The 22,582-nt window shown below is 37.9% G+C and overlaps 1 protein-coding gene across 1 annotated transcript; it reads right to left on the bottom strand.

Moving 5' to 3' along the window:
- Positions 1-14,639: 14,639 nt before the first annotated feature.
- On the bottom strand, positions 14,640-19,163 carry LOC126974559 (zinc finger protein ZFP2-like). The gene has a single exon (XM_050822098.1). The coding sequence runs from the start codon at positions 16,264-16,266 to the stop codon at positions 15,328-15,330; it is 939 nt and encodes a 312-aa protein (XP_050678055.1). The 5' UTR covers positions 16,267-19,163; the 3' UTR covers positions 14,640-15,327.
- Between the last annotated feature and the right edge of the window lie 3,419 nt (positions 19,164-22,582).

Here is a 22,582-nt window from a genome sequence, read left to right on the forward strand (position 1 = left end):
CCCTCCGGCCACCGCTAGCGTCCCGCCCGGCGGCGTCGGTCCCGCGACCGAGGCCACCGGCGCCCGCGTCCGCGGCAACAGGTAACCAAGGCGGCAGCGCCTTTGCCTTCATGTTCGAACTGTCAGAGCTGTTCGACATACATGAAATCACAGCCCTGGCCAGCAGGCTCGAGGCTGTCCGGGACGACCCGCCGTCGCTCCTGCAAGTTATGGCAGACAACGCCAAAATATTCCGTGCCCTTACCGATATAGGGCGAAAGTATAAAAACATTCGCGATGCCTAATTACGTAAGCGGACGGGTTAAACCACATACGCTCCGTATAGCGTATTTTAACGCCCAAGGCCTTAAGCCTCAACTAGACTCGGTGAAGGAGTTCGCTCACGAACATCAATTAGACCTATTCTTAGTGCAAGAGACATTTCTAAAACCACGTATACGCGATCCGCGTATCGCTAATTATAACTTAGTCAGGAATGATCGCACCACCCGTATGGGCGGCACCCTCATTTATTTTAAAAGGTCTCTACACTGTATACCTATAGATCCTCCGGTCCTCACTAACATCGAGGCCTCTGCCATCCGGGTCAGTATGGCGAATCACCAGCCGATCACTGTTATTTCAGCTTATCTTCCGCCGAACAAACAAATATTAGACACAGATATAGAAGCATTACTCGGCCACGGGGCCGCAGTCATAGTGGGCGGCGATCTTAACGCCAAACACTCCAGCTGGAACAGTAGAGCCACAAATAGAAACGGAATTTTATTAGATTCTCTCACAGACACGCTGAACTTTTCAGTAATAGCACCCGACGAACCAACACGTTATCCGGATAACGTCGCGCACCGACCCGACATTCTAGACGTTGCGTTACTTTAAAACGTAACGCTCAATGTAAATTCAATCGAGGTTTTTCACGAATTACGACTCGGTCGACACGGCTCACAGTGCTCTCTCATGTGACGTCACATATACAGAATAGGATCAAGGCCTGCTCCAGGCAGGTTCCAACGATGCAACCGCATCGCCTAAACCTGCCTCCAGAGGTCAGGAACTTACTCACACAGAAGCACAGAGCCACTAGACTTTACGATAGGTATCCGTCGGTCGAGAATAGGCGCCACCTCCGCTACCTACAGCGGGTAGTACGGGAACGTATCGCGGAACTCCGCGGCGAACGTTAGGACCGCTTGCTCGGCAACCTTAAGCCATCACATGTGGCTTTCTGGAAGCTGCCTCGCGCGTTCAAACAGGAGCCGCCCACTGTCATGCCTCCTTTGGACAGACCGGGACTGCAGCCGGCGCTCGATGACGATGAGAAGGCTGAATGCCTCGCCGATAGTCTCGAGAGTCAGTGCTCTCCAAATGCAGCAGCCGACCCGACACACGTTAACGAAGTTGATCGTGAAGTTGAACGTCGCTCCGCTCTGAGCCCTTCAGGTGATGTAATAAAACCCACCTCTTACGAAGAGGTGAAGCTAATCATTAAGGAGCTTCACTCCAAGAAGGCCCCGGGGCCCGACACTATAAACAATAGGGTTCTTAAAATCCTACCCTCGACTCTTATTACTTTATTGGTTACCATTTTTAATATTCTATTGTCTAATAGCGCGTTCCCCGAGCAATGGAAGGATTCCATTGTTATCGGTATCCCAAAACCCAATAAACCTAAAGCTAATCCGAGTAGCTTTAGCCGTAGGTCTGGCGTGCCACAGGGTTCGGTCCTCTCTCCCACTCTTTTCTCGCTCTTCACGAGCGACATTCCCAAGTTTCCGAGTGTCCAGCTCGCTCAGTACGCTGACGACACGGCACTCTACTTTGGCTCCAACCGCTCAACCTTGAGCAAGAACATTAAAGTGCTTCAAGCCGCCGTCGATGAACTAGGCAACTGGTTCAGAAAATGGCGGATTGAAGTGAACCCCACCAAGAGTGCAGCGGTACTCTTCGGTAACGCGCATAGCATCCGCGCTAAAAAACAACCGACCGACGTTATTAAACTGTATGAAACACCCATACCGTGGGTGAAGGATTACAAATACTTAGGAGTCACGTTCAACAGCAATATGAACTTCAAGAAACATATTGATTCGGTATGCAATAGAGCCCGATTTATCCTCAGTCGCCTTTATCCACTTGTGTGTGGGCGAAGCAAACTTCCGCTCAAACACAAAGTGACGCTGTACAAAACCATCGTTCGGCCCATACTGTCATACGCAAGCGTCGTTTTCGCGCACACCCGACCGAGCTACTTACGTCGTTTGCAAGTAGTTCAAAATAAATTCACGCGCATGGCAACCGGAGCCCCGTGGTTCATCCGAAACGTTGACCTTCACCGCGACCTAGAGCTTCCGACGATAGCTCAACACTTTAAAGAGATCTCGCGACGCTTCTTTGACAAGGCGCCTAACCATCCCAACATCTTGGTTAGGAAGGCGGGTACACCCCCCTTCACCATAGTCTCAACCCAATAAGACGTCCCAGACACGTAACGGTAGACCCGGATGACGACATCACCATCGCGAACGCGACACCCACACAAACACCGACACAGACACGCACACACCGCCTTCGCAGGCGTAGGCGCGGTCAACCACCGCAAATCACTGGCACTCGTCACTCTGACGATGGTCAGCGGCCCGCACCCTAGATACACCACACATTGTTTTGATACCCGACGAGACGCTAGTCCTCGTCCTGTAATCGTTTCACTACACTCACTCACACACGGACTGACTGACGGACTGACATACACCACTTACACAATCACAAACACACTCCACAAACAGACACAAACAGACATGCACACTAACATTTACACTACTTACATACATACAAACAAACACACACACAATCATAAACACATACATACAAACTTACATACATTACACAAAACATCACCACACTCGCCGGCGAGTGTGTTCTTATCACCTTTTCATTCTCTCTCCTTCCCACAAGCACACAGCCGGTCTGAGGTTCGAGTCTCCTTAGGAGACGCCCCGCGACTGTTGTTGCGTAGTCTTTGCGGCCTCCACGGCCCACGTCCTACTTCGCTGTGAAAGCCAGAGCTGCTAACAGCACAGAGGAGGTTTTAGTCGGTATGGGGTGTCCGCTTACGCGGACACTCGAGTCCGACATATTACACCCCGTTCCGGGGCGTAAATACGTAACAGTATTTCCTCCTCTCAAAAAAAAAAAGTCGATTGAAAGACAAATCACAATTCGAAATTCTTAATGTTATCACTCGAAGAGCGGTAACTCTATGATTAGATACAGTTTACGTGCGTGTTCGATACCCGCTGGGAACATTATAACATATTATTATATTATGCAGATGATAAGAAATTTTTCATACAAATAGGTACAGTTGATGATTGTATTCTTTTACAAAACGATTTAAATAGACTAACCGCTTACTGTGATTGTATCATAATATATTTAAATTTCGAAAACAGTTTAGTAATTACATTTCCAAAAAATCAAATCCAATTATTTATAATTACATCATCAATTTTCAATAGAGGTGAATGATCTGGGCATAATTATTGACGAAAAAATATTGATAACATCACAAATAAGGCCCTTAGGATGCTAAGTAAAGAATTCAAGACATCCCGTACTTATTATATTCTGTACAACTCTTTTGTTAGATCTCATCAGAATACGCATCCACTGTTTGGAATCAAAATTATTGTGTCCACAAAGACCCTGTAGAACGCACACAGCGTAAATTTTTTAAAGTTATGTAATATCCGCACAATAAAAATGATAAATTTAACTTCGACTCCAATAATGTTGTTTCGTTAGAAATGCGACTATTGGTTGACTATGTAACTTCGTTGATTGACTATTTGCTTAGTAAGATTGGATAACGGTGTTACAGACCCAATTCTAAAATCAAAGATTTATATAATGTACCTTTTGTACGTACAAAGTACAAACAGTAAAAGATAATTTAAACACTACGTTCAAGAGACGGGAGTGCCATACAAAATAATGAGAAATGTCGCTTGTATTGTATTGCACTAAAACTTGATACCAACATAATCAACTAATGACGTAATATCAGAGCTGCCAATATAATAGATATATAGGGTTGGAATCAATACAAAATTGTTATCGATAATTAACTAATATATATACAAATTAATATAAATAATGTCTAATTTTAAGGTTCTCTTTTGTTAATTTTAATATTGACCTAAGCAAAGACTAACTAGTTTAAACTAAGGGATACGTTTTAGTTATCTCAAAGAAAAAAACAATTAACTTAATTAATATTTTATTAATAGTTTTGTTTTGCGTTGTAGTTTCGGTTTAGACGGTCTTTGGTATTCGTTTTTCAGATGTAGCAAAAAAGTCGTAGGCGAGGTAATAAACTTATTAATCAAAAATATAGATACCATAAAAATGAAATAAATAAAAATAAATAATTTAAAATAAAATATCGACAATCGATAAAAAAGTGTCAAACAAACACTATAGATACATTATAATACTGTAATTTTTATTCTATATGAATTAAATCAATACTTTATCACTTTAAGCATTCTTTATTAACTTATTATTTGTTCATAAGTGCTTACCTATCTTTATCCAAAAATAATTTAGACATGAAAATTCTGTTACTCCCATCTGAGCAGCCAGATTTTAAACCACATATTTTACACATTTTTTATTACATGGTATAGCTTAGAAAGTCTTACGTATTTATTATATAAATAATACTCTGAATAATACATGAATAAATTAAAAGACAACGAAAATTCGTAACAAAAATTGTTAACAGTTTCTTTTATTTTGGATGAATGACATGTCAAACCAAAACAAACAAAAGAGTCGAATATATGTTAGAACGAGACAGCGTTTGCCGCCATTATTTTTGGTGCAATGCCATACATATTCGAGTTTATTAGAGAGTTGCGCCAAGCTGCAAACAGTTTTTTACTAAGTAGTACCTACCCAGAGTTACAGCAAAAAGTATAATGCAGAAGACATGTTTCATCTTACTCTTCGACTTTAAGAAAAATAATATTATGTGATGTCCAAGGTGAATAATCAATTGTCAATAAGTGATGTTCCTGTCGTCTCATCGGCGAGAGTGGGGGCTTGCGTTCGTGGCGGAGCGGCGCTCGTACCGAGGCCGACGGCGGAACCAGTCGCCTTAAGAACTTGACCCGCGCGCACATGCACTAACGCTAGCATTATATTAACTTGCATCTATTAATTACGTAATACAGTCCTTTTGTGAAACAAGGTATTTTAATTCAAGACCACCAGAAGCCACAACTGGAGCTTGATATTCAACAAATGGTCCTTCGCCTCTTCAACTGATCATCAAAGCAAGTGGATGGTTTAACCGGCCCTTCAAATTTATTAAGGTCAACGTTTGACGTCAATTTCAAGAATCCAGCCACGATCTATACCTACTTACATTGCTACGTTGGACGTGTTGCGCACCTCTCCGAGAACATTCGACTGCCACGCTGCCCGAATACATGGCATATACAAAGGAAAGACATCCGGAGAGGCTTTGGTTCTGAGTGAGTTCGTTCCGATAAGGAATTCTTTCTTTCCTAATCTAAAACCTTTCCCGAGGAATCAGGATTGTGCTATTACGGATTCGACATAAGTTGATCTCTTCATAAAATAGCTTAGATTCCTTCTAATCGCCTTTTAATAAATATCACCTATATTTCATTAGTGCATTATTTTTAAAACTATGCCTTATTTGCATATACATATCTTGTCTTCTGCACTTACATAAATTAGTTAAAACACATAATAAGTACATATAAAATAATCTTTACTCAGGAAATAAACCTATTACCTATTCTAATTTTTTATTGCTACGTAATAACGTTAAATACTTAATTATAAATATAGTCTTTTCATAAACTGCATTCCATTAGTCTGATACATACTTTAAGTTATAGCAATAGATACGGCAGCTAGCTAGTTTCGCTTGTCCATACAATTGCCTACGAAAACCAGTTTTGTGCATGAATCGCTGTATTACGTCGGCTTGACAAAATCGTTTTTTCTATCACTTAGAACATTCCTTTGCTTACGTAACTTATTTACGATATTAAGTCTGTTTCAATCTTAATTTATTTTTGTTTATTATCTTAATTGCTTATCATTATGTCTGAATTAAAATTAAAAGAACTTATAAAAAAACGTGGAAGTTTTAAAGCCAAGCTAACACAATTCACTAATTTCTTTAAACTATTACCTACAGACGAATTAGATAGTTTTCAAGTAGCTGAATTAGAATGCCGTCTAGGCGTAATGAAATCTTTATACAAAGACTTCGATGACTTGCAGACGCAGTTGGAGCTGTTGTCGGAGAATGCAGACGATATGTACCAGGAGCGCGAGGCCTTCGAGACTCAGTACTTCACGCAAATGTCGCGCGCGCGTGCCCTGCTTCCTCCAGACGTGTCGCGTGCCAGCTCTCCGGCACCGAACCCTGGTGCCAGCTCAACGCACCACGACACGCTCCACGCTTCTGGCTGCAAACATGACTTCGTACGCCTGCCAAAGATTGAACTACCCCACTTCAACGGCGACTATCAGCACTGGCTTGAATTTCGAGATACGTACATTTCAATAATTCACGATAATAACAGCATACAATCAATCAATAAATTCCATTATTTGCGTGCTGCTTTAACTGGCAGTGCATCATTAGTAATAAAAAGTATTGACTTTAAGGCCGACAACTATACTATAGCATGGCAGTTATTGTTAGACCGCTACAATAATGAAAGGTTGCTTGTCAATAATCACGTGCAAGCATTATTTAATTTTCCTGCTATACAAAAAGAATCCTGTCATTCATTACAGAATATGATAGATAATATAAATAAAAATTTAAGAGCGCTTGACACTCTCGGACAGCCTACAGCACATTGGGACACATTAATCATCTATATAATGTCTAAAAAGTTGGATAATGTGACCAACCGAGAGTGGGAAGAACATAAAAACAATTTAAATCATTTTCCAAACTTAAAGAACTACACTAAATATTTATCTAATAGAGCTGATTTACTCGAGACCTTACATGATAATAAATCTTTAAATAATAATTATATAAATACTAAAACTTACGAAAGTACCAAAAACACAAACTATCTAATTAACACACATTTTAAACCAGAAAAAATCGCATCATGTCCTATGTGCTCTCAAAACCATCTTTTATTTAATTGTCAATCATTTAGAAATCTTAATGTTGATTCCAGAATCAAAAAAGCTTCAGAAAGTAATGTGTGTATGAACTGCCTTCGTCCTGGTCATACCGACAAACGTTGTAAACTTTCACATTGCAAGTATTGCAAATCAAAACACAACACACTCTTACACAGGGAATCTCAAATAGATCTCAAACCAAAAGACAATATTGCATTATCTACTAATATTATTACAAATACAAAAGGAAAAAATAATCAGGCTCTTATAATATTATCCACAGCTATGGCAAGGGTGACAGATGTCAACGGTAGGCTTCATTCCGCCAGACTTCTTCTCGATAACGGCAGCACTTCCAACTTCATCACTCAGGATCTGTGCCGTAAGCTCGGTCTGAACACACGAAGCACTATCTCTTCAGTCTCAGGTATTTGTGAACAAGTTTCCAATACTTCAGAGAGCTGTAGTCTTACCTTACAGTCTTGTCATAGTCGTTATCAAGCTCACATAGAGTGCTTTATCTTACCAAATATAACGCATAGTTTGCCTGGGTCTTACGTTGATAAAAAAATAATTCCTATCCCGCCAGGTCTTAAACTTGCCGATCCTACTTTTAATATACCTTCGGCCATAGACATCCTCGTAGGTGCTGAAGTCTTTTGGAACGTCCTGGGTTCCGATTCCATAGATTTAGGTAAACATTATCCTAAATTACAATCATCTAAATTTGGTTGGCTTATTTCCGGCAGCATATACCAATGTGGTCTTCCTTCAAAACCAAATTGTCTTTTTCTTTCTCACGAGGAGTCTCAGCAGCTTACATGTTTTTTGGGAACTAGATTCTGTATCGTCTTGCAATGGTTTCTCTTCAGAGGAGCAAGCTTGTGCAAAGCTCTTTCATGAAACCACACACAGAAACGAACATGGTCAATTTGTCGTCACTCTTCCGTTGAAGGACTCGCCTGAAAGCTTGGGTGACTCTTATGCAATGGCCAAGCAACGTTTCCATTCCCTAGAACGTAGATTTGAAAAAGATTCTACTTATAAAGAGCGTTACAATAAATTCATTCAAGAATATATAGATCTGAATCATATGACAAAAAACAGCAAATTAAATACACATAATCAAGTCAAATATTTTTTACCACATCACGGCGTTGTACGAGAGAGCAGCTCTACAACAAAGCTCCGTGTAGTCTTCGATGCTTCCGCCCGTACGACATCAGGCAAGTCCTTCAACGACATACAGAGGGTGGGTCCCACTATACAGGAAGACCTCTTAGCCATCCTTCTGAGGTTTCGACAACACAAGTTCGTGGTCACAGGCGACATAGAGAAGATGTATAGAGCCGTTTTAGTTGAACCTTCTCAGCGCTCTCTTCAGCAAATACTTTTTCGTTTCAATTCATCAGATCCATTGCAGTCATACACACTTAATACGTTAACTTACGGTACCGCTTCAGCTCCATATTTGGCAACCAAATGTCTTGTGTCTTTAGCTGACCAATGTTTAGAATCTAGTGTTAGAGAGAGTATTAAACGCGACTTTTATATTGATGACTATCTAGGTGGTGGTGACTCGATCGAGTCAGTAATAAAGCTGTGCCAAGGTGTAATGAAAGCTCTCGAATCAGCCAGGTTCCACCTACGAAAATTACAATCAAATAGTTCTGAAGTTCTTCAGTCTATTAGCAATATGTGTACAGATACTCAAAATAAAACTTTGAACTTAAATGAAATTCTTCCTAGCAAAACTCTTGGCTTATATTGGAATTGTAATTCTGATCATTTATTATATTCTGTCAACTTCACATTTACATCAAACATTATTAGTAAACGTAACATATTATCGTTAGTTAGTCAAGTATTTGACCCTTTAGGTCTAGTGGGACCTTGCACAGTTCAAGCTAAATTTATATTACAGCAACTGTGGATTCTTAAATGTACATGGGACGATGAAGTACCTTTAGAAATAAAGAATCAATTCATCGAATTTATCGAATCACTTCCAGCTCTTAACTCTATTCGTATTCCTAGGTGGGTGTCTTGTAGTAATCCTTTGGTAACTGAACTTCATACTTTTACAGACGCTTCCGAACGTGCTTATGGTGCTTGTATTTACGTAAGGACAATCGCAGTCGATGGGACGGTTTGTGTTCGTCTTTTGGCCTCTAAAAACAAGTTTGCTCCCATTAAAACAACCACTATTCCACGTTTGGAGTTATGTGGTGCTTTGTTGGGTACACGTCTCTATTTGAAGGTATGCAATTCACTTACCAACGTCTTCAGTCATTGTTTCTTTTGGTGCGATTCCACAATAGTGTTAGGATGGCTTTCCACACAACCAAGTAATCTTAATCAGTTTGTTTGAAATAGAGTTAATGAGATTCAGGAATGTACACTTGACCAGACGTGGCGTTATGTACCTTCTAGAAGCAACCCTGCAGACTTAGCTTCTCGGGGGGTGAAGGCTGATTGTATCAGCGCGTCCACTCTTTGGTGGTCAGGTCCTCAATTCCTCCATGAGAGAACCATACATTTTCCTCCTTCTCCAAATACACCACAAACATTACCTGAAACTTCACTTCACACAGTTACACATTGTAATAGTAAAAGCATTAACGTACTTTCAGATTTAATTCATAAAATGTCTTCATTTACAAAATTGAATAGAGTTTTTGCATATATCTTAAGATTTATTTACAATTGTCGTAGTCCCAATAATAAAAATAAATCCTATATAACGAGTAACGAATTAAATTCAGCTTATAACAGAATTATATATATTTCTCAGCAGAAAATGTTCCCTGAGGAATATAATCATCTTAAGCATAATCAAATACTCCCTAAAAAGAATCGTCTTATAAGTCTTAGTCCATTTATTGATTCTAATAACCTTATTCGCGTCGGTGGACGCCTTCAAAACTCTAACTATAGTTACGACGTAAAGCATCCAGTCTTATTATGTAGTAAACATCATTTAACTAAAATATTATTTCTTAAATATCATAAATCACTGTTTCATGCTGGCCCTCAGCTTCTTCTTGCCAATGTAAGGCTCTTGGAGGTAGAAACCTAGCTAAGCAAACTGTACGTAATTGTGTTCGTTGCACGCGCTTTAAAGCTCAACCTATTCAAGTCGTCATGGGCAACTTACCCAGCGAGAGAACACAACTACAATTTCCCTTTTTGAATACAGGTTTAGAATACGCTGGGCCAGTGCTGATAGCCGACCGGAAGGGCAGAGGATGTAAATTAATTAAATCTTATATTTGCGTCTTTGTATGTTTTGCAGTTAGAGCCGTGCATCTAGAGCTAGTCTCAGACCTCACTAAAGAAGCCTTTCTAGCAGCCTTTAATCGCTTTATTAGTCGACGTGGTAAGCCTCAGCGGGTATTCTCCGACAACGGCACTACTTTTGTGGGAGCTTTTAATGAGCTTTCACGTCTTCTACAAGTTTCATCCAATACTATTTCCAATGACATTGCAAACGAAGGTATAGAATTTAAATTTATTCCTGCATACAGTCCGCATTTTGGCGGTTTATGGGAAGCAGCTGTTAAATCCATTAAAACTTTATTACGTAGAGTCATGAGCTTAACTCATCTTACTTATGAAGAGCTTTCAACCTGTCTCATTCAAATAGAGGCAATTCTTAATTCTAGACCCTTAACACCTCACTCCACCGATCCTAGTGACCTATCCTATTTATCTCCCGCTCACTTCTTAATCGGACGACCGCTCACTACTGTTCCTCGTCCTCAGATGCCAGACGACGTGAACCTGCAGCGCCTGCCTCGCTACGACCGCATTGAGAACTTGCGACAGCACTTTTGGCGACGTTACTCAAATGAATACGTTTCTGTTCTGCAGCAAAGGGCCAAGTGGCATACAGGCTAAGACCTAAAACCAGGTATCATGGTGCTAGTGAGGGACTCCCATCTTCCTCCTCTTCTGTGGCTCTTGGGCAGAGTCACCAATGTTCATCCTGGGTCTGACGGGCGCAGCAGAGTTGCCGACATTACGACGAGAAAGGGAGTCATAACACGGGCATACAACATGCTTTGCCCTTTGCCCGTGCCTTCATCGGAGACTTCTTGAAGACTTACTACTTCAACCCGGGGAATATGTTCCTGTCGTCTCATCGGCGAGAGTGGGGGCTTGCGTTCGTGGCGGAGCGGCGCTCGCACCGAGGCCGACGGCGGAACCAGTCGCCTTAAGAACTTGACCCGCGCGCACATGCACTAATGCTAGCATTATATTAACTTGCATCTATTAATTACGTAATACAGTCCTTTTGTGAAACAAGGTATTTTAATTCAAGACCACCAGAAGCCACAACTGGAGCTTGATATTCAACAGTGAAGTTACAATCTACATAAGTTTTATAATATTTGCATGTATTGCATGAGTGTTCTGCTAGATAAAATAAATTTTCTTATTTTTTCTTAATTTAATTTTGTTTTATTTTTGTGATTTTGTTGACTTTCATTTTATTTTTCTTCCGACAAGTCTAAATGTGACTTTTAATTTTGGAAACTTGACTTGTGAGGGTGTTATACCAGATTGTACTTACTTTGTTTATTTGTTATTGTTCATACGATGCTACATGGCAGCTGATGTAGCTATTATCTAAGTAACGACACAATAGAAGAAGTGGTTTTCTCATCTATGTTCCCCTCTGGCCAAGGAAGCCGTGAATACCTACCACTTTTCCTCATTTGTCGTATCACCGCTCTTCGTAATCACCTACCTTAAAGCCTCGCCTAGTATTGAAATACTGGATCTCGATATCTTAAGCGATTGGCAATTCCGTCGTCATCTGGATGGCAAAGTCAAATTAGTTTCGAAGAAACTGGGCGTCATAAATAGAGTACGGTAATACTTCAAGCCGACCCACATTCAAGCACTACAAAGTGCAGGTCCGGCCACATACGGAGTTTTGCTGTTATCTCTGGTCTGGCGCAGCCCAGTATGAGCTCGATCCATTTGAAATAGTCTCATTGTGTGTCTTCTTCCGCATTTATCACGGGTAGTATTCCGAAGAGCTGTTTTACCTGATTCCTGTCACCGAATTCTACCTTCACACGACACGCGACATATTAGAATAGAAAATTAAAAATATCTTCCCCGACATCTGGATGTGTGGCGTTCCTCCACAGTGCGGTTTTCAAGGAACTTTCTTCCACGTACAATAAAGCTATGGAATGAGCTTCCTTGTGTGGTGTTTCGGGACGATACGACCTGGGAACCGTAAAAAAAACCGTAAAAAGAACCGATTTTATATCTCGACATAATGGCATATATCACAGTTTTATTTACGAAAAGTAGCCATATATTTTTCAAAAAATACGTAATAAACACGTTCTACATAATATTATGTACAACAAGCGAGGCTAAAAATAGTTTTTAAAAATTTTGTCTGATGTATTGTGGCACTACACCTAACATTTAGGGTTTGATTATAATCATAACTTTATTAACAAAAAAACCTATTTTGAAAATAAGTACTGAAATAACAATTTATTTATTAGGTTTATTTACAATCACAATAATACACACAAATATAGAAAAGTAGAACAAAAAACTAGGAACTAAATGTAGTGATTACTTACAAATAAACACAGCATGCACAACAGTAATTAATTTTAGGTATTATATACTTACAATAAGTTACAAATTAAACATTTTTTTTTAAATTAATAAATAAGTTTTACACAGTTACATCAATTTTCCACTATAACATTATAAAATATTACCAATGATGCTGCAAATGGTCTTGCGGAATTTGGCTAAGGAATCAGCAAATATATCAATATCAGCTATGCTATAAGAATTTAAAATTTTACATAATCGAGGGTCTGGGGAATTGGTACCTAGGATCGTTCGACGAAGTGGAGTAATAGGCTTACGTGGAATTCTTACTGGTACTCTTAGACCAAATTTATTTAGCATTTCGGGACAGTCGATAAAGCCGTTCAATAGTTTATGAGTAAACAGAAGATCCAGGAGTTCTCTACGTTCATCCAAAGTGGTCATTTTAAAGATCGCCAGCAAAGGCTGGCGATCTTTAACAACAAACAAAGAAAGCTTTGTAAGAAGAAATTTTCTTGGCTTTACCGGCCCTAAATGCCACAGAAATCGCTTCTGAATACGTTCCAGTCTTAGGATATGCGTAGCATAGTGAGGACGCCAGACAACTCAACCATACTCCAAGATACTCCTAACCAGACTGAAATAAAGGAGCTTTTTTATTTTATTTTACAATATAATTTAACAATATAACCAATAACAAAACCTGAAATAAATACGTGTTCTCCTGCTAAATTCCAGATAGGCACTGAAGTCACGGGGCGGGCCTGAATGCCCGCATAGTTTTATGACCACAAACAACACAATAATAAGAGTGAGTATCGCGTGGCATCGTATAAATATCTTTATACGATGCCACGTAAATATTTTTTGCTCCGTTAATTTTGTCAGTAATAACTGATTATTACTCGTATTTTTTATGTACTAGTATTTTTCTCGCTTTTATGGAAGATTTAGTTCTCAAGCAAATTACCGAATTCTTAAAAATGAGCATCGTTTTCGATTAAAAAGTATCGAACAAATATCTTTCTATCGTGTTTTCAGATTATAAAACGGAAAGAAAAAGGTTTGAAAATACATATATTAAAATTTCTCTTTCGATAGGATATTTAGTTAAGTTGTAAAATCTCGTTAATATCTCATTTAATTATGGGAGCCTACCCTTAATTATAAAAAAATAACAACAGAATACTTCGAATTCAAATAGTTTTATTCAAAATCACTTATTAATTACTCTTCAAAAGCTACCACCCATTCAAAATAGACTGCCTCAGACCTGAGAAGAACGGGCGCAAGAAACTCAGCGGGTTTTTTTTTTAAATTAAAATATGGATTACAATGTAATATCGTATAAAAACCTTTATAAATAAAGAGCCTGAGGGAAGGGAAGATTCATTCCAATCTGCGGTATCACTAATAAAGTCCTTTATGTTATAATAACCTTTCCCACACACACGTTATAAACAGTTCTTTTAAATTTCGTAACGCATTTGTTTTTTGTACATTTTCTGGGATCATATTGTAAAAGCTTGTACATCGCCCAATAAAAAATCTGGAAGAGTGAAAGACGGCAACATTGAATACAATCTATCAATAAAGAATACAATAATTCAATCTCAGCAGGAAGTCGCTACTTCTTTTGAGAAAATTAATTGACATTCCAGTTTCTATCACAAGCACTCTTGTCTCCTCCAACAGTGTCGCTGTCCAGTAGAAGAAGTGACTACTTCTTCTGGAGAATGTAAGAAAATGTCAACGAATTTTCAATTTTAGTTTTGTTAGCTACAACTACACCAACTACTACAAATATTTTTATAAATTGTTTCAATACACAAAAGAAATAAAACTAATTTAGGTAATTATTTTATTGTTGATAGATAAATAGTTGATGAACATCTACAACGTGAATCAAAAAGGGTATAATATGCATGAATTAGCGTTATATTTGAATACAATATTTAAAGTCCACAGTTTTCGCAAAAACTATGCATCCCGCAACCTATATCTATCTCAAAATATTTCTTTCACAATATAAACATCCATTTTATTTCTTATTAATAAACTGCGCCTTATCAAGCAATGATATAATTTTTACCAAATAACTTAGTCGTTCCTTCATGACATTTTAATTTTACCCCAAAAGGGGTAATGAAATGGTGCCTGGCCACACTACTTGGGCGGGTGAGGTGCGGGCGGGGAGGCATTTTGGACACAATTCGCTGCATACAAATGTGATTGAACACTCCTTCTGGTTTGTTCTGTATTCTGAGCTCTTACCAGATATGTACTTTACAAAGAACATGGCTTTTCACCAGTATGTATTCTATTGTGAATCTTCAAATGATCTGATAGATTGAAGCCCTTACCACATTCATTACAAGAATATGGTTTTTCAACAGTACGTATTCTATCATGTTTCTTCAAGTATTCTGATCGAGTGAAGCTCCTACCACATACTTTACAAGAATATGGCTTTTCACCAGTATGTATTCTAGTGTGAATCTTCAAATGATCTGATAGATTGAAGCTCTTACCACATTACTTACAAGAATATGGTTCTTCACCAGTATGTATTCTATCGTGTCTCTTTAAGTTATTTGAATGAGTGAAGCTCCTACCACATACTTTACAAGAATATGGCTTTTCACCAGTGTGTATTCTATTGTGTATCTTCAACGCACTTGATTGATTGAAGCTCTTTCCACATACTTTACAGGAATATGGCTTTTCACCAGTATGTATTCTATTGTGTTTCTCTAAGACACCTGATCCACGGAAGTTCTTACCACATACTTTACAAGAATATGGCTTTTCACCAGTATGTAATCTATTGTGTTTCGTTAAGTCACCTGATTGACTGTAGCTCTTACCACATACTTTACAAGAATATGGCTTTTCACCAGTGTGTATTCTATTGTGAATCTTCAAAGTACCTGATCGGTCGAAGCTCTTACCACATACTTTACAAGAATATGGCTTTTCACCAGTGTGTATTCTATTGTGAATCTTCAAATGACCTGATTGACTGAAGCTCTTACCACATTCATTACAAGAATATGACTTAATACAAGAATATGGCTTTTCACCAGTATGTGTTCTATTGTGTTTCTTTAAGTAACATGAATGACGGAAGCTCTTACCACATTCATTACAAGAATATGGCTTTTCACCAGTATGTATTCTATTGTGTCTCTTCAAATTATTAGATTGATAGAAGCTCTTACCACACACTTTACAATGATATGGCTTTTCACTAGTATGTATTCTGTTGTGTTTCTTTAGGTCACCTGATCGATGGAAGCTCTTACCACATTCTTTACAAGAATGTGGCTTTTCACCAGTATGTATTCTATTGTGTGTCTTCAAATGATTAGATCGATAGAAGCTCTTACCACACACTTTACAAGGATATGGCTTTTCAACAGTGTGTAGTATATTGTGTTTCTTCAAATCATCAGATTGATTGTAGTGCTGCATTATGTTTTTATTAACTGTAAGATAAAAATTATTATCGTTATATTTAAAAATATATTACAAATACTATTTTTTGAAAAAAAAAAATACAGCTTTGCTTATTTTAATTTAGTGTATTTTGTCTAATTGCAACTTAATTGAGTGTTCTTAGACTAGAATTCGAGATATTGCTTCTTCGTTTTTGCAAGAAATTATTTTGTACACTGAAAGATTATTAGTATTTTCTGATTTATGTTCTTCAATTGTATTTTTAAAATATGGTCACCTTAAACTTATGCCACATGAAACTTTAAGATACCCATATTCCTGAATAACATACAGCAAAGGTTTCATGTCTGTTTGGGCTGATTTAAATGGTTTGAAATTCGAATAATAATTTTATCTGTGCCGAGGTTTTTTTTTACTAAAAACTAAGTGTTAGAGCGTAATCTTACCATTGCAATTCTCCAACCTCACTAAGTTAACTCTGAGCTGTTTTTTACAGAGCTGGTTGACTGATACATCACAGTCGGGATTCTTGAGGAACCCAACAATTCTGAGCGGCACTACATTTGCGCTCATCACCTTGAGACATAAGATGTTAAGTCTCAATTGCACAGTAATTTCACTAGCTATGGCGCCCTTCAAACCGAAACACAGTAATGTTGATACGTTACTGCTTCACGGCAGAAAGATGCGACGTTGTGGTACCTATAATCTAGCCGGCATCCTGTGCAAAGGTGCCTCCCACTGGTATTATTCAGTTTCATTTAAAATCCGCGCCAATTTATGATTTTTTTGATAATAAATTGCAATTGAAAAGCAGTGTATCACTTGTTCATTTCCTTGCTCATTCTCCTTCCCTTGGTCAATTAGCTCACCAGTACGCCAATCGCCGCTAATTACCAAACACCTGTCAAGTCCTCCCATGACAGTATTGCAAAATGGGTTAAAAACTTGTCCCAATTCAATTTATTTATTCACAAAAAATAAACACTTTTATTTGAATTAATTAATACTCATTTCATTGAAGACTTGAATCTTTATAGTGATTATTTAGTTTGTATGTCAGCTCTCTGAATCAAAGTGCTATCTAGTTAAGGCAAAGTGTTAAATAGCTTCTAAAGCAAGATTCTTACTTTTATTTATTCATTTTATTTTTTCAATAAATAAATTGAAATTAGACAAGTTTTTAACCCATTTCGCAATACTCTCATGGGAGGACTTGATAGAAGAAACACGTTTTTTCCAGGACTTTTAGGCGTTCCATATAATTGATATGCAAAAAAATTGTAGGGGATAACTCAGGCGTTCAAAAGCTTCGGGCTCAAGCAATATCCGGCGAAAACGACCTGCATGCTGCGCCCAGTGAAGAAGCTGGCGATCCACTTGCATACACTATCGGGAAACTCAAATGATGGAAGTTTCAAGAGGAGCGCCTTGTGCCATACACTATCGAAGGCCTTTGCTATATCCAGGCTAACTGCCAGACTAGCCTGCTTTAAATAGACGGGCCGCCATCTATGTGTTAGGTATCCCAGAAGATGACCCTCTAGATATACCAGTAATAATTCTTGCTGAACAATTCTATTATTATTTCAGATTCTTAAAGTTTCCTTCAATCAATACTATCAAATTAGGTCATCCATTTAGGTCAAAGTCAGTTTCCGATTATACTCAAAATAAGGGAATCATTGAAAGAGTGCTACGACCTTAATATTAACATAGTTTAAGCATGGATGCAAGGCCATTCAGGCATCCTTGGTCATAACCAATTCATAAATTGGTCAGCTACTCAGACAGGTTTCCTCCAATATTCTGAAATTACCTATTAAACTACCTACCTGCAAGACTATTACTATTTTCCCTATAAAATCACTCCTCCGTCTGACAAATACAAGCAGGAGTCCCCCAGGGTTTAGTGATTGGTCTCGTCCTGTATATAATCTAAACTGATGACCTACCCATCTCAGAAGAAGTGGTGACTGCAACCTATGCAGTAGACACTGCAGTTTTCTTCCAGTCATAAAGATCAAACAATAGCATCCAATAAATTGCAAGAAAGCCTGGATAAAATTTAAGTATGGCTGAAGAAGTGGAGAATTAGAGAAAGTCCAGCAAAGTCAGTCCAAACAACTGTCCCACTGAAAAGATGGTCAGTCATGGTGGTGGTGTTACAGGTAGGCAGTCGACTAAAAAAATGTAGACTTTTGAGCCACTATGCACGTGCTGTACTAACAGCCTGACCAGGGGACATTCGCTGATGCGAATATTCGGCCGGTGCGAACGGCGAAGCGTCTAGCGACTGAAATAAACTCATAGCAATGTACTAATCAAGTCACGCGCAACGGCGACCGGCGAAATGTACCGAGCGAACCGCGCGGGCAACTGGCGTCGCGGCGGGCGAGCAAAACAAAGACATGCATCAGTACGGCGCGAGCCACGGAGTCGAGCGGCAGTCGCGGCGAATAGAGCAGAGATTAAATAAGTTTAGTCGTTTGCGCGGCGAAAAATGAATACAGAGTTTTTTATTACCTAAATACTGGCAAGACCAGCTATTTGGAAGTTTGGCCATCCACAGCATAAATTTAAGCAACAAAAAAACTTTTAGAAAACTATAATATGTCTAAAAATACACCAGTTGAAAAAAAATCAGATGATAACCATTTTTTAATGCGTATTTCACCGGAAATGGAAAAACTAACTATTATCCAAAAAATTAGGTTGAGAAATAAAATAAACCAGACTTTTTTAGACGAAATAAATGTCACGATGTATGGAGAACCTTATGGGCGCTATGGTTACTCTACTCAGCCAAACCATAATAACTTTAATAACGAATAGAGTACCTAGATAATATGAGTAAGTAGTAACATCGAAAAGACTGATTATTATAATTCAAAATGATTGAAAATAATAAAAAAGACTGATTAAAAACTTCGAAATTCACTATTCATTCTATAGTCATTATAAGTGTGAAGTTGTTTTTTGTTTTACCTAGTTGTACGAAATATTACTGACATATAGTGTTTTTTTTCATGAAAAATAATTTAAAGGGTAGCATTTAATTAGCTGGTCATATTTTGGGCAAAGATAGTTCAAATAAATAAATAAATTTAGTTATAAAAAATATGATCAGCTAATACCTCACCCTTATACATAGGTATATAGATGGATATGTATACATACGTAGGTATAATACACATTTTAATGTCAAAAACAATTTTTCAGCGGCACTTAAAATTCTATTTGCATATTTTTTCTTTCTCCAATTCTGGTTGAATATTCATAAGAATATAATTGAAGGTTTCAATACTCATTCTGGTATACTAAAAAAAAAATCTGGATATATATTTGCCTCGATTCTTATTCAAATCATGTACTCCACAATCTATTCCAAATATTAGGTCTTGAACCAAACAACTATTACTTTCCAAGCAATATCGAGATAATTTCGATAAAGACATTTCGCTGTCGAACTTTCTTACTGGTCGCGGCGACGAACGTGTCTGGTGCGTGGCCTGCAAACGGCGCAGCGTGAATGGTCGCCTCGCCTCTCGCTTCGCCGTTCGCACCGCCGATCCCCGTGGCCAGGCCGTAAAATGTACAGCAATCGGGTCACGGGGTCACTGGGTCAATACTCAATGATTCAATGAACTTGAATATTTACACATAAAATGCGACGTTGCCATCCCGTGCGCTTCAAGTTCAAAGATAGTTTGTCGGACAGAAGAGAAGCGATGTTGCCTTGTTTCCTGTTCGCTTCTCGCGGTGACTTCAAACGCGTCGGATCGTCCGAAAGCGAAAGAACGCGAACTCGCTTAGGGTAAGGCACAATCTATCGATAAATAGCTTCTCTTAAAGGAAATGATACCCGATTCAAAAATCTATTTAAGTTTAAATATTTAGCGCACAGTGTTTTTAGAAATATCATAAAAAACCTTAAAACACTACGAACGAAGTATTTAAATTATTATTTTTTGTTGAAGTAGTAAACAGATAATAATTATAAACAAAGGAGAAATAATCAATAACATTTGTTACTACGGGACGCCTGATGTTAATTGATCACTGCCGCCCACATTCTCTTACAACACAAAAGCAATCACAGGAGCCTTGCCGGGCTTTTAGAAAGGTGTACAGGCTGATTTTAAAGATATTCATGTCATGGAAGAAAGTTTTTTGAAAAAGGCACTGCAAGGGAACTCCTGACATCCTGATGCTGGGGACGATATCTTAATTTGTGGCGAGTCGTGCGAAAATTGAATTCGGCGGAATCAGGTCAAGCAGTTGCTCGTAAAACTCCCAGCAACACCAAGTGTAACATCTAGCCGTTCACAGAGCACTGGATCCCCGACAATTCGAGCAGATGTGCGTTGCACGCGGTGAATAGGTTCTAGCTGATACTGGGGTGCGTCAGACCAGAGATGACAGCAATACAGGCAGTATGTGGTGTTCCTGCGCTATTTGAGAGCGCTATAATCTAGGTCAGCTTGAAATATGACCGTGATCTATTAATGACCCCTACTTCTTCGAAGCCAATTTCCTTCTTCAATTGGCTTCCTTAACACCTTCCAGATGACCTGTAGACATGACCTGACGCGGTCCTCAAAATCTACTGGCAGCAAGTTCTCAAAATTGCGGAAACGTTGACTGCAGATATCCTCTCCAACGAACACACATACCCATATTATTATTAACGCCGGTTTTTTGTGCGAGTTACGAACTTAATCCGAACGAGTCTGGTCCAACCGTACTGTCGTAAAAAAGTATCGATAAACTATAATTGTGAGGTATTCCCTATTAAAGACTTATTTTTTTCGTTAATTTGAATGTTCACCACTTCAGTCATCACTCATCAGTGACCAGTGTATCGCGAGTCTTCTGGGCTAACAGATTATATGTTTGCCTTTTGAAGGAATCAAGCTGCAATGGACACTTACTACTACTTTATGTAAGTACATGTGTAAATTGTGTTTTTAAGTTTAATAATAATTGTTATTGCTTTTTATAGTGAATTTGACATTTATATTTATCTTTGACGTTTGCGTATACGGGTGAGCTTTTTTGAAGATAAAACAAGATGCACAATATTGAATTTAAAGTTCAGTTCAGTTATACCGAAATAAAAAAGTGTTCATAAGAATGAATTCACTTTGAATTGTTATTTTGTCGCAAATAATCAAACAAATCAAAGGAGAAGCCGATGATCCAGAGGTCAATGTACACTGTCTATATAGTACTGTTCACTGTTAGTACATTTATTTAAATATTTATTTTATTTGAAAGTTTCACTTTATCAATTTAAAGTTATTAAATATATTTTTATTTATTTCCTGTATACGTCCATACTTTATATATTTTCAAAAATATTAAAAATTTAATATTACAATGCTTCCATACATGCACACTTATAAATTATTAAAGAATATGATCCATGCTATTTCACAACATTCTGTCCAATAAACCCTGTGATATTGTTAATACAAACTAGCTTAGATGTGTCACAAATATAATCATACAGTCATTACCTGGTAACTCATGCTCTACCACATCTATCTCATCTTTACATACTTGTTTGACAAACACATTGTTTTGCATGTCAGATGCAGATATTATATTTTCCTTATGAGAGCCCACATCAGTAAGAATTTCAGGCAATGGTGATCACATAATATCAGGTGACTTGTACAACTGCTAGTTGGTACTTCTCTTCCAAGAAAAAAAATAATATAACCGGTTATTGTGAGAAACATCTTGATTTATAACTCATATAGTGTGATTTATTACCAGCTGGTTCTTGTTTTCTTTCTTCTATCTCCTGCTTGACAATTTGTTCATTTTCATATTCATTAGTATTCTCATCCACACCAATACTTTCCACTGAAATATTGAAGAAATACATAACTTCAATTTAAAAAATATATGTTAATGTCGTCCTAAAATATTAATATCTTTATGATTTTAATGTAAGATAGCAATATCTTAATTTAAGCCTTAGAGATGGATATATAATAATAAAGATAATCAACAAAGAAAATGGAGGGATGATCTATCACTATACATGGTGTTTTGTATAAAAGGCCTAATTATAATTTTTACTATAACTGTGTTGCCATAAGGATGTTAAAAATGTTTCGTAATTTTATCTCCTAATGCAAGCCATAATACAAGTAATATAAAACTATCTCAATATATGAAAGAGGTCGACACTTTTATGTTGTATGCAATCTAAAAACACACTTGCAAGAATCATATAGATAGTGTACTATAATTATAAAAGATATTTAATAATATATGAAAATGATCACAAATACAGATAACAGCTAGTTTATATAAA

This window comes from Leptidea sinapis, chromosome 2 (assembly GCF_905404315.1).
Source record: "Leptidea sinapis chromosome 2, ilLepSina1.1, whole genome shotgun sequence".
Taxonomy (NCBI): Eukaryota; Metazoa; Arthropoda; class Insecta; order Lepidoptera; family Pieridae; genus Leptidea; species Leptidea sinapis.